Source organism: Otolemur garnettii, unplaced genomic scaffold, assembly GCF_000181295.1.
Source record: "Otolemur garnettii isolate 467f Iridium unplaced genomic scaffold, OtoGar3 scaffold00029, whole genome shotgun sequence".
Classification (NCBI taxonomy): domain Eukaryota; kingdom Metazoa; phylum Chordata; class Mammalia; order Primates; family Galagidae; genus Otolemur; species Otolemur garnettii.
The window spans coordinates 988,645-1,002,508 of record NW_003852424.1 but is presented as its reverse complement, the minus strand read 5'-3'; the positions used below and the strand labels follow the sequence as shown (position 1 = coordinate 1,002,508).

Genomic DNA, 13,864 nt, shown 5'->3' with positions numbered 1-13,864 from the left:
GCCCGGCGCGCGCCGGAGGCGGCTGGGGCGCGAGGCGGCGGCTCCTCCCGCTGGCGCGCGGGGACGCGAGGCCAGCGCCACGGCGATGGCAGTGGCAGCTGAGTCCAGACCCCTGTCCCTCCCTGCTCGCGTCCTCCAGCTGGCTCGGCTCGGCTTGCGATGCGCCTGCCCCCGTCCTCTTCGTGGCCGGCGCCGCCGCTACAGCAGCACATCCTCCGGCTTAGCTCGCCATTGCAACAGGAGCCCCTCACGTCACGCACAGCGCGTTATGAAGCGGCCCCGGCGACGGCGAACCGTGGCCCCTCTCGGGACCCGTCCGCGCTGCGCGATTGGCGCAAAAGTGAATGGGGGGCGGTTCACGTGGCCAAAGTTTGACATTAAAAAAAAAAAAATCCTCCCAGGCGCCCCGCCCGCGCGATCTGCGACTGCGGCGACTGGGCTGACCCGGCGTGGGGGCCCGGCTCAGCGCCCGCGGGGCCCTGCCGGCCCGTTATCTGCGGTTACAGTCACGCCGGCCAGAGCTCTGACTCCCGGCCGCGCTAGGGCAGCCGGTTCCCGCTCCGCGGCGTTGCCGGCCCGAATCTGAGGAGCGAATTTTGCAGAAGGGGCTTTCTGACCCCAGACTCTCCACGAACCTCACGTTCCTCCTGCACACACTGTCCTCAGATAAACCCACGGCCACGCCCTTCCCTCAAGCCAAGCCGACCTCCCGCTCCCTCGCTCGCGTGGTCCCGATTCACACTGTACCTTTGTGCCCGCCGCTCTGTGGGCAGAAGGAGCGAGGATAGAATCAACAGTTCCGGAGCCGTTTGGGACGTGTTTGCCTGGAGAGTGTGAACCATGAATTCATTTACTTTGTTCCCTGTCATTAGTTTGTAAGCTAAATAAGGGGGCGAAAGCCATGTTTAATATTTAATGCTCAAACTCCTTACACAATGCTAGCATTTAATGGATGCTGAAGAAATGGTAAATGATGTTAATTATCTGTATGGTAAACACTATTTTTATTTACATTCTATGTGGGCAGATAGCTGGCTAGTTCCCTTAGCTTGAGTCTGAGTGTGTGCGGGCGCACACGTGTATATGTATATTTAAAATATTTTTTTCTTTGAGATTAGGTCTTGTTCTGCTCTCCCTGTTGGAGTATAGTTGTGTAATCACAACTCACTGCTGCCTCGAGCTCCTGGGCTCAAGCGATCCTCCTGCCTCAGCCACCCCCAGTAGCTGGGACTACAGACATGTTCCACTACACCCAGCTAATGTTTCTAATTTTGGTAGACCCAGATTCTGGCTTTGTTGCCCAGGCTGGTGTGGAACTCCTGGGCTTTAGTGATCTTCTCGCCTAGACCTCCCAAATGCTTCCTAGGTGTGAGCCACTTGTGGCAGAATCTTTGTCAATAGTTTAATATAAATGTGCTGTGGATTTCTAATGACAGTTTGGGGTACCAGCTCCTCTATGCTGAATTTTAATTTTTTTTTTTTTTTTTGTAGTTTTTGGCCGGGGCCAGGTTTGAACCCGCCACCTCCGGCATATGGGGTTGGCGCCTTACTCCTTTGAGCCACAAGTGCAGCCCTGAATTTTAAATTTTTATGCATTTCCTCTACAGAAACTCAGCTAAGGCATCAAAATCAGAGAAAGTATAGTTTGAATAGAGTAAATGTCAGTCTTGTTACTTAGTTGCCATTAGGTTTTCTAATGAAATTCTTAAAGAATAAAGTATTCCCCTGGGCTGGAAAAGTTTGCTTTATTTAATCAGATAAACCCAAGAATTGGAGATAGGAAAGTAAGCATGCTTGGAGTAATACTTGGGTCTTTCTTCATTGTTATTTTGACCAAGTGATTACATAGTTTCAAATACCAAGCTGTGGTAGCTGCAAATATCTGCTCTCCAACTGAATGGTGGTCACTCTTATTTATTCTTTGGAGATTACCACTTTATTTGATGCTTGTGATTTATGTCAAAAACCACCTCCCCACAGACGCCTTCCCTAAAAGGTGATTCATATCTAAAAATAAAATACTCATTATACAGTGAATACAGGATTCCAGCAGTGGTCTTAGGGAAAATACAGGGCATACAACCATGAATTATAGGCTCAAAAACCATCCAGAGAGGTTTCCAGTAAGACCATAAACTGCAAATGCCAAGGAGTCACCAGATCCCCCAAATTCAGCAACAGCCCTTCATCGTAAAAAAAGAGGAGGCGTTATCCATAATATCCATAGGAGCACTCATAAGAGTTTTTCTGTAAAAAATCCTAATGGCACATACCTAGCCCGAGAGGTGAGGAGGACACCCAACCTGAGAGGTGGGCTTGGGCTGGATCAGGGTGAGGAGGGAGGGAGGGAGTCTGAGGGCCACTGAGTGAGTCCCACCTGTAGGAGCTCAGTGGCTCTGTCTCTTTGGTTCTAAATGCCAAAACCAAGCTATAGGCTCCTCTAGACTAACTCTACACTAGGTGTCCTCAAACTACGGCCCGTGGGCCACATGCAGCCCACCTAGGACATTTATCCAGCCTGCTGGGTGTTTTTTGCCGCTGCTGCCTGTCCTGCTTAGCAGCTGACTTGTCCCAGGGCCCGCAGTCTGGCCCTCTGACGGTCTGAGGGACAGTGAATTGGCCCCCTGTTTAAAAAGTTTGAGGTCCCCTGCTCAAGACCAATATTTAGACATTTGTTCAAAAATGCCAGATCATTCAGTTTCTTTTCTGGCTTCATAAACGTGATCGTGAGACACAAAAGTCATCTCTACCTCCTTTACCGTTACTAAACAAATTGCAACTTGTTTCTGCATATGCTATACTTTTTTTGTTGCTAATACATTGAATGCCTGTTACAGGTATAACATTTCTCATAATTTGCAGCAATTTCTTGGAAACCCTTGGTAAATACCTCAGTTGTTGGCAGTAAGCCTTGAACAACCAACAGAGTTCCCTGTAAGGGCTCCTTTAAAGACGAAGCTCCTGGACTCACACCTCAAACAGGGGGTCTCTGGAAAAAGTAGCAGTTAAAAAAATCCTTTAGAAACGCCTCTTTTAAGAAACAGCAAATGCTGAAGAGAGGGTTTTATTAGTAAATCCTTCTAGAAGGGCCTGATAGCTGCCTGCAAAGAAGAGAAAATCTATAAAGACCACTTTACCAGTATTACCACTTAACCTCTATTAACCCAATAAAACTTTAAAACTTTGCTTCATTATTAATGCTGCTATAAAAGTGACAAGCAAGGTTCTCATTTATTTATTAATTTTGCTTAATACTTTCTTCTATTTGTAGCATTTCCACTCAGATGCAGGAAAGGGTATGTGCCAGGACTTATAATATGTTCTGGCTTCCAAACAGTGGCCCATCCAACCCTAGTTGTGCTAAAAAATGTCCTTCCATGCCTCATGTTTCCTTGTTCTGCTTATCAGCTCTATACATGGTTTCTGTTAGACATTGAGTCAGTTTGAGTGTTTCTCACACAAGTATGCGTGTGTGTGTGTGTGTGTGTGTGTGAGAGAGAGAGAGGGAGAAGAAATTTAAAGTTAGCACAACTCTTCCTGCTGGCCAGATGGGATATAATCTTACTGACTAGAAAAGTGGCACAGGCACTACTGGGAAAATAGCCTGAATGTTCTTTGGGAGATAAGCTCACTGCAGAGGTCGAGGAAAGTTTGCTTCGTGTCTAAGATTTAATCCTTGTGTAGCAGAGAAGTTTGCCTTTCCCACCCTTTGCCAAGAAATGCCATTGATCTTTAAAGCAGTGCCAGGGTTACCACAGCTGGAGAGTTTGCACAAAGACAAAGCTTGAATCCACAGGAGGGACCTCCTCCCCCTATCAGAACACAGGCTCTGGTCAGCTGGGCAGCAGAGCAGCGGCCACCTGAAAGCTAATCACAGTCAGGGTCAGGTCTGAGTGCCTTGTGGAGATGAGCCAGATGTGCAGCTCAAACTCTGCTCCACTCAAGGATTAACAAAGCATAAAATTGCTTGGGAAAAACATTCCAGCTGCAGAAGGTTTAAGTTGCCTATAAATCGAGACAACTTAAAAATTTGGATTTACAAATGCCTGAAGTATAAAGCAAGGATAAAGAAAACATTCACCATAATAGCACCATTATGCCTGCTGCTAAATGACCCCACTTCGTTTATCTTTCATACACCCTGTTGTTTTGCTATAAATACTCTTACCACCCACCTGACTGATGGTGATAAGGGTTGTTATCCAGACCTGACAATAAGACCTCTCTAGGAATTCAAGTTAATAATGGTATGATGGTACATTCTGTTGGGGAGTCTATGAAAAAGCAGTTTTCCCAATAAGCTGGGGGGAGAGCAAAGTCCTATAGCCCATTTGGAGGGAAATTTTGTCAATATCACAAATTATAAGTGCATTTGCTTTTGAACCAGCAATCTTCTGAGAATTTGTCCTCCAACCACACTAGTACAGAATGACACTTGTATATGGTTATTTTCTGCTACATTGTTTGTGATTAGAACCAAGTGTCCAGTCTGGTGCAGTGGCTCATGCCTGTAATCCCAGCACTCTGGGAGGCCAAGTTGAGTGGATTGCTTGAGGTCACAAGTTCAAGACCAGCCCGAACTAGAGCAATTCTCTAAAAATAGCAGGGTGTTGTAGTGGGGCATCTGTAGTCCCAGCACTTGGGAGGCTGAGACAGGAGGATTGCTTGAACCCAAGAGTGATTAAAACAAACAAACATGGGAATGAAATACTCTGCAGCAGTAAACCACAGCTTGGAGACTCTGTTTATACTGAATGAAAAGAGTTCCATATGGCACAAAACATGAAAGATAAGAATTTTGCTAGTATTTTTATAACTCAGCACTAAAAGGATACACAAGAAATAAAAGTAATATCTATGAGGGGGGCGGGAAAAATGAGGGGTGTTGAAAGGAAGGAAATAAAAAAGAAGGATGTGGGGTTTCCTCACAGGAACTTTTAAATATTATTTTGACCTTTTATTATATGATTATACTACCTGACCACCACCACCACCACAACAAAAAATGTTATAAATTTTTCTACAAGTTAAATGCCTCCCAAATGTTTGCAGATCACAGTTCATTAGGGCCATAGATTCTGCTCGACAGTTCGTTGAGTCCAGCTGCTTTGTCTTGCATAAGTAGAAACTGAGGCTCAGAGAGATGAAACTAGTCAGTCGCATAGTCAATGCTGTAACCAGCCAATAAACCAGGGACAGAACCCAGGCTCAAAATGCCTTAGACTATGCGACAATCCCCCAAATATTTTCTTTCACATTTTGTCCCTCAACCCTTTAGCGACTGGTTAAAGAAATGTCAGAGAACTAATTGAACTTTTACTTTCTAGTTTTCTTAAAGTGTCCTGTGAGTGTTCTTCCATTGTGGAAATATTAAGTGCTTTCTTAAGTCAAAATGCCTATACTTAGAATCTATGTCTCCACTTGTTTTATACTTGTTCCTCTTTGTACTTTATTATTGGACCCACAATATTGGGGTTTCATGCCATGAATCCTTTTCATATAAAAGAATCTTTCAAAATCTTTTTTTTTTTTTAATTAAGTCAAATACACATAGATCGTGAATACATAGTACTGTGGCATTTAACACCACAAAGGGTTGGGCAAAGGCAGTGCTTCTTTGCGAAAGTGACGCCCTCTTGTGGTATATAGCTATTCCTGCTATGTGAGGATTTGTGTAATCTCTGGACTCAAGAACAATGGGTCATTTTATTTTACAGGTAATAATAACCTATTTCTAATTATTGCCTATTCCATCATTTTCCAAGCTGATATTTTGCTTCTTGATTGTGGTTGACTAGCTGGGGACGCTGTAAAATGAGAGGAGTTAAACTAAAAAAAAATGTCAGCACAATCTACCGCTTGCATTATGAAACTGAAAAAGAAACTCTGGGGGAAGTATGTGGGTTCCACACCCCCCCTCCCAAGTGATTCGGATAGGTAGGTTGATTTGTGAGTCACGGATCTGGTGAGAAATTTGCCACTTATCTCCGAATGGATGCCACATCTCAGCCTGTGTAAATTACTATGCATAGTTGTCAATGCTAGTTGAGCAGCTTTTATCTTCCTGCACCTGCCTGGGCTTCATGAGCTGCGGAGTTCATGTAGAAAAGCTGTCTGCAGCACCTCTGTGCTGAAATTTGAGGCTCCAAATAAACACTGTGTGGCTGCACAAAATCAGGACACTACCTCTAACAGTGCCTGTGCACGCTGCCTCCAACAGCATCAAATGTGCTCACGATGCAGAGGTTTCTGAATGCTTCGTCCAAGCCTAGCAAACCCTGATGTCTCATGAAGGCTGGTGCACACGGAGTAAGGGGACAGTGGAGGAGAGGCAGGGTTAAAGGTCAGAGAGGTTGCTGACATCAGTCTTTCATCAGCCTCCCCAACATCCTTACGAAGGCAGTGAGCTCATCTTTCTCCCCTACAAAGGACTGGTAACTTCTTTGAAACTTACACCTGTGACACAATCACCACGATCACCACGATCACCACAGTGAATTTACCTATCACCTCCAAAAGTTTTCTTGTATTGATTTGTCACCCTTCTCTCCTTGTGCTTCACCTGCCTCTCGGGCAACCACTGACCTTTGCTCTGTCACTAGAGATTAGTGTGCATTTTCTAGATGGTTGTCGAAATGGAATCATACAGTTTGTATTTATTTGGGGGTTTGCTTCTTTCGCACAGCATCTAGTTATTTTGAAATCCATGTATGTCGTGGCAGGTGTTGATAGTTCATTCCCATTTCATTGCTGAGTAGCATTCCCATCCATCCATCAATTCACCTGATGATAGACATTTGCATTAATTTCAATTTGGGTTATTACTTGTAAAGCTGCTATGAAAATTTATGTGCATAGTTTTGTATGGACACATGCTTTCATTTCCCTTGGGTGAGGTACTTATGAGTAGAACGGCTGGATTGTAGGTTGGTAGTTGTAATTTCACTGTTTAAGTAACTGCCAAATTGTTTTCCACGCTTTGTTTCTACCAGAAGTGTGTGACCATTCCAGTTCATCCACATCCTCACCAATGCTTGGAATAGTAAGTTTTTAAATTTAGCTTTTCTAATAAGTGTACAGTGGCATTGCACTGTGGTTTTTAATTTGCATTTTCCTAATGAGTAATGATGTGGGCCTGGGAAACCTATATTTAAAATGGTGGTAGCTATTTCAGGAGTGAGCAACAGGGCAGTAGTGAACCATGACATGCAGTGGCATCATGGACATTCAAAGTATCCTTGACAATGCCCTAAGAAAGTGGACAAGAGCAGAGCAAGGTGATGGAGGCCAAATGGCTGTGAAACAGGCATCAGGGTAACAAGAGTGAAGACTGTGGGGTCACTGGCTGCTTCTGATAGCCCTTGAGTGTGGACACAGGGATAAGTTGAAGGTGCAAAGCAGAACACAAGAGGAAAATGTGAAGCCCTGTTGGAATCCCCCATTCTTTGAGGTTGCAGGAGAGAAATGGCTGAAGCCAAGTCCAGGCCTGGTGGTGAGGGTTGCAGAGTGGCACTGAATCCAGTTGGATCTCTTATGCTAAAGGACACTGATGGTAAAGGAGTGGACCCTGAAATATGGAAGCCTTGTCTGCCAGGCAGCCCTCTCCATGTGGGGCCTCCACCCAGGCTCTGGTAACCCTTCTCTAAGGCCTGTGGGGTATTAATGGTTCCCCAATATTAGCTGTCCCACTTCCAGGATCCTGTCAAGCCTAACCCTGCCTGACTTTGACAAATATTCTCTTAAACACTGCTTAACCAGTTTGAGTGTGCAATGTTCTGGAACCCTGACTGATGCAGGCCTTTTCCAGGCCCTCTGAGGGTTGGTCAGAACAGGATTTTTCCTATTTGGTAGGCAATTCTCTTGACTATCAATCTTGGTGATGGTCCTCACAACTTAAGTGGGGGCAGCTTTGGGGTTCCCCTAAGAAGGCCATTTACTTCTACAAATGGCCATGTCTTCTCTTCCCTCGCCTATACCTTTGCAATGTGACTTTATAGCTCCTTCTACCTCAAAGCCAAGTCTTCATCCAGTCTTTGCACAGGGATTGGCCCTATGAATTGCTTTGGCAAATAGGATGGTAGCAAAATGTGGAACAAGCAGCCACTTGAAAAGTCCTGGCACAGTGCTGAAATTGTACCACCATGAGCACAAGCCTGAGCTAGCGAGCCACCTGCTGCTACAGCTGACTGCCAGCAAATTGGCAGACACGAGTGAGGCCAATGGGCCTACCCAGCCTCCAGCTGACCTACCAGCAGACCACAGCATGAGTGGGTGCAGCCAAGATCCGACTGGGCTGAGCCCAGTTGAATCTTGGAGACAAATGGTTGTTTGAAGTCATTAAGTTCAGAGTGGTTTGAGATGCTGGAAAAAAAGATACATTTCCCAAATCAGAGGTCACAATGGCTAACTTATTTCTCCTGTGCTTTTTAATTAGAATTTCCCTGCCTTGTTTTTTAGAGACAGATCTCATTGTGTTGTCCAGACTGGACTAGAACTCCTGAGCTCCAGTGATCCTCCCACCTCAGCCTCCCAAGTAGTTGAAATTACAGGTGTCAGACACCACACCTGGCCAGAGTTTAATTACAAAGGATAAATTCATCTAACTTAAAATGAATATTGAGAATGACCCGTGAAACTTACCACTACAGGTGACCTTAAGAAGAGCTTTAGTGTAAATGGAGGAAGAGGAAGTGGAGAAATAGAAAACGTTTTCAAGAAAACTAGAGGTCATGGCAGAGTTGGCAAAGGAGAAGGGTATGTGCTGCAAGATCCCGCTGCAAGGAGGGGCATGTAGAAAATGTGTTATCAAGTCAAACGAGACCAAAAACTTGCCTGAAGTCTGATGAACCAGTAAGAGCATTTGGGGTGTACGTAATAAGGCAGAGGCCAGGTACACCTATTCAAACTTACTCTGTAGGAAGATAACCCAGAGGGAACCAGGACTTGCTTGATATGGCCTTGCTCCTTATTATTTTTTGAGACAGAGTCTTACTCTGTCGCCCTAGACAGAGTACCATGGCAGCATACCATATTTCTCCAAAATTAAGACCTACCCCAGAAATAAGCCCTAGCAGGATTTCTATGCATTTGTTAAATATAAGTCCTACCCCAATAATAAGACCTAGTGATGGGCGTGGCTATGCAGATATGCATTTTGGTGTGGAGAGGAAGACATCTCCTGAAAATAAGCCCTAGTGTGTCTTCTTGAGAAAAAATAAATATAAGACAATGTCTTATTTTCGGGGAAACATGGTAGCTCATAGCAATCTCAAACTCTTGAGCTCAAGCAACCCTCTTGCTTCAGCCTTCCAAGTAGCTTGGATTACAGCTGCCCAGCTAGCGTTTTTTTTTTCTCTATAGAGTGGGGCCTTGCTCTTGCTCAGGCTGGTTGGGAACTTCTGAGCTCAGCCCTTGCTCTACGATGAGAACATGTTTAACTCTTCGATAAGGATGAACCAGAAGAAAGGGTGTGAGGGAAAGGAGAGGAAGAAGACAGAGTGGTCCCTGAGGAAGGGATGGGACCCAGTGTGCCTGTTCAAGTCTCTTCCTCAAGCTATGGACAAAGACACAACTAAAGGAATAATTCTCTAATTATTCCTACCTGAAAATTTCCATTGAAGATTCATATATATTCTGTCCAACAATTTACTAATGTTGTTCCATGATTGGACGGATTGGCTCTCAGATTTATTTAAAACTTAACAGTTCTGGAATGCCTACCACGTCAGTTCCCAGTCCCAGTGAGAGCCTCTGTGACCAGGTAGAGCACTCAATCAGACCTGAAACACGTTCTTACATGGCCTGGCCTTTTTTGCTCCACAGGTTTCAGGTTCTGGTCTTTGAGCTTTTGCCCCCACTCATTCTTTCAAGAAATGGACAAGAACTACGTTTCCTGGCAACCTCAGTCCACCCTTCTTAACTGCTTTATTGCCCTAGACCTGTAACACATAATTTTCATCTAATTATTCATTATTCCACACAACTATTAGATCAACTAAGCTCCTGGTACCTTGATTACCTTAGGTCTTTGCCTGATAAGAACGCAAAAACAAGTAGACTATAGCAATTATGGCCTTGGGCCAGTTACTTAACCTCTCTAAGCTTCAGTTTCTGAAAACAAGGTTGTCAACAGTACCTACCTCATAGACCTTAGTAAGGATTATAAATGTATGTACCTGCTACATGGTAACTATGCCCAAATGCTAATCTTCAAGTGATAACCATCATATGAGTGAAAGTTTTTCTTCTACCATCATCTCTTAATCAACTCTCCATGATGCCATTCTTCCATCACCACCAAGAAGTGCCAGAAGCATGGGGGACATTCTTGATCATTTCTAAATTCATGGAAAAAATGAGGCCTGATGATAACCAGTTACATCTAATAGCATACCGAAACATGCTCCTCTACTTCCCCTATACTTCTTAGTTTTGTTTCTATTTATTACAAACCCTCGTGTCCAGTGATGACTTTCAATGACAGTAAGGAAGTTTGTTCTGCATGTGAAACCCTGGCCCAGAGCCCCAGTACTTACAAAGCAAACAGTTAAGAGTAGCTTAACATGACATTAACAACTACACAAAGTATATTAAAGAAGAATTATTAAAAAGTTTCTTTATATTTGACAAGGGAACCTCTCTACACATAAACAAATCTGATGAAATATTTTAATTGAAGTAAAAAGTTTCCCATGTTGTATATTTTCCATGCTGGTGGGAATCCAGTTAAAAATTGGAAAGTGGAGTAAGAATCCAGGGATTCTCTAAACCTCACAGGGCCCACCCTTCTTCTCACTAAGTCCCTCTTGTGCTTGAGACCCTCAAGTTCTTCCATAGTCCAAATGAAACTCAAATCTCTCCAGACTAAAGACTTGGTCTTGATTGCGCCAAGCTGTAATTACACTACTCAAGTGTTCTGTTTCTTCTCCCTTAACCCTTCCTCATGGCCATTCCCAAGAGATTTTAAGTACCACTCAACCAGACTGCCTTTTCCTCTTTAGGTGTCAAAAGAGACAACCATGGGATATCCTACTTACATCAGATACTAACTGTTGACTAATTTATAGATGAGACCATTCCAAATACTCTTGCAGCTAATTGCCACTATTCTGAAGGTTCATTTTCATGATCTAGATTCTATAGCAGGGATCCATAAACCACAGTATACAGGCCAAACTCAGCCCATAATCCTTAAAAAATGTAAAAGCCAAAAACTATGCCACAGAGATCCTATGTGGCCTATAACATCTGAAGCATTTACTATCTGGCCCTTTATAGAAAACCCGAGATACAGCCTCTAGACAAGAACACAACAAATGATTCCCAAAATAAGGGAGATTAGTGATAAGGCCCTCAGAAACCTGGTCAGCCTATGAGGCACCTTGAGGCAAGATTTTTTTTTTTATCCTATTAATTCAGCAAACTAAACCCCAAGTGCCTGATTTTGGGGATAAACAACAGGAAGTCTGCCACTTGCCATGCTCATTTCAGGTGAATAATAGAAATAAATAGTAATAGTTGGAGGTTGTAATAAAAAGCTGTTTAATGTTTGATAGACAAGTTCACAAAGAATTTCCTTGAATTTAATAAAGAAGCTAAAAATGTCATGTGCAATTTTTTAATATTTACAGTTTCTTTATACAATGTTCTGTACATAGAAATAAATATACAGAAACAAACCCCATCAACTGTCTGTATCAGTAATCCTCACTGGTGGGCTCACCATTTATAAGGAAGACATCATTCAACGCAACCTGTCACAGAGACTGTCCTATCAGCAATGACTTCTAATTTAAAAGATCACTATTAGGCCTTTTTATCAATATTGCTAGTCATCTAGAGGCCTTTACTTACCAACTAGCAATTAACCATGAAATCAATGGATGCAATCACTGTCTTCAAGTGAAGTGTGACCAATGACCTACACCTAATGGTAACATCTATGCCCTATGGTAATCAAAGCCCTCACATATTCTGTGTCGTTGACAACAGAAATAAACCCTACCTCCCCTTGGCTAGTCACTGTGAAAAGTGTGCGTAAGGCAATTGAATTGAGGATTAAGAATTCCTCTTGTTAATGTCAGAAGTGACACTAACAAGATTCTTAGCTTCATCCACCAGAGGAGGGGCCTCTGCGTCCAGGTCTCCAGGAGCAGGCTCCTCCTCCTTCACCAGACAGAGGGTTATAACCTGGGACGAGAGAAAGGAAGCAAAACAGTAATGAGCACTGGAAATTTGAGAATATTGTATACCAAAAATAAAACTACAAGTCTGACATGCACAAAGACAGATATAGATTCTGTTCTCATGGACGTTAAAAAAAAAAACAACTTTCGGCTATGGCATCTAAAAATTTCCTTGTATCATGATTGCAGTTTGAATTGACTTTCTAGTAGAAAAAAAAAAAGAAGCCATTCAGCTTCTTGATCTTTAGTCCCCAAAACACATTAAAAAAATTGCCAAAAAACTCTCAAGATGGTTTAAGTATATGTAGGCTCCTATCACTGTGCTTGGTAAAATGCATACTTTCAAATAAGAGGTGTTCAAAATATAGAAAATTGATTTTTAGAAAAATCAAAACAGAATGGACCTTGCCCCTTCTATAAGTCAGTACTAGGTCACGTGTGTCCTCTTCTCCCTCCCCCATTATGCTACCCAGAGTCAATGGACAATTGGTGACTTGGTTGATTGCTCAGGCTCGAGAGCCAAACTGTAAATGAACTGGTTTTGCTCCTTACTTGCAGTGGAATCTTGGGACAATAAAACCTCATGCCTCAGTTTCCTTATTTGTAAAACTGGACTAGTTAAAGCCCCAGCTCAGGACTGTCTGGGACACTGACAAAGGTCATGTGCACAAGCATGTCATGCCATAACATCTCTGATTTCCATTCCTCTCCTGAATATCACCACTAATAGTGTTTGTAACTAGGTTTCCAGAAAAATAAAGTTCTAACATTTTTTTCTTTTTTTTGAGACAGAGTTTCACTATGCCACTCTCAGTAGAGCGCCGTGGTGTCATAGCAACCTCAAACTCTTAGGCTTAAGCCATTCTCTTGCCTCAGCCTCCAAGTAGCTGGGACTACAGATGCCCACCACAGTGCCTGGCTATTTTTTGGTCATAATTATCATCATTGTTTTACCAGGCCTGGCCAGGTTCGAACTTGTTAGCTTCGGTCTATGTGGCTGGCATCCTAACCACTGGGGCTATGGGCGCCAAGCTTAAAGTAGTATTTTCTTTCCAGATGCATTACTTCCCTTACAGCAAGCCAGGGGACAAAGGGGATTAGAACTCAGCCATTATAGTTAGGCAATCTGTGGCTAGGCTGCCTTAGAGCCCATGCCCCTCTGATCCTATGGAGGATACAGAGTTCAGCCTAGAACTGGGTCCTACACAGTGTTCTAGTGTCTTTGTTCTCTCCTTTCTCAGCATTAACTTGCAAGTCCTAGCCAGAATCATAAAAGATTATTTTCATTTGTTTGAGTCTCATCTTTCCACAGATTTGAAATTACTCAAGAATAAGATAAAGACTGCTATGGTACAAGGGTAAGATAAAGGTGTTGTATCACCTACAGTGCCCAGGGCAGTGTTGCACATAGGAGAAAGCTCTGAATCAACATCTGTCCCCATCTTCTTGAGGAAATTATTTGCAAGAAACTAGAATGGCCTGGCTAGAAAGAGCAAAACCACTCCCCTCAACACTTAACTGCAAGACAGACAGGCTATTCCCATTCTACTTAGCTAACTACAGGGATATTGTAGGATCAAGAAGAACACAACAACCCAAGTATAATCATTCCATTCCAATTACTTAGTGCCCAGAAGATGCTCTGCATATGTTTTCTTTTTCTTTTTTTTTTTTTTTTT

At 43.3% G+C, this 13,864-nt stretch overlaps 1 protein-coding gene across 1 annotated transcript in view; it reads right to left on the bottom strand.

The window, feature by feature from the left end:
* Nucleotides 1-11,517: 11,517 nt before the first annotated feature.
* The window catches only part of SELENOS (selenoprotein S), a 9,906-nt gene continuing 7,559 nt past the window's right edge, over nt 11,518-13,864 (bottom strand). The window contains exon 6 of the mRNA XM_003788628.3: nt 11,518-12,189. Within this exon, the coding sequence (XP_003788676.1) occupies nt 12,110-12,189 (80 nt within the window). The 3' untranslated portion in view covers nt 11,518-12,109. The remainder of the gene's footprint in view (nt 12,190-13,864) is intronic.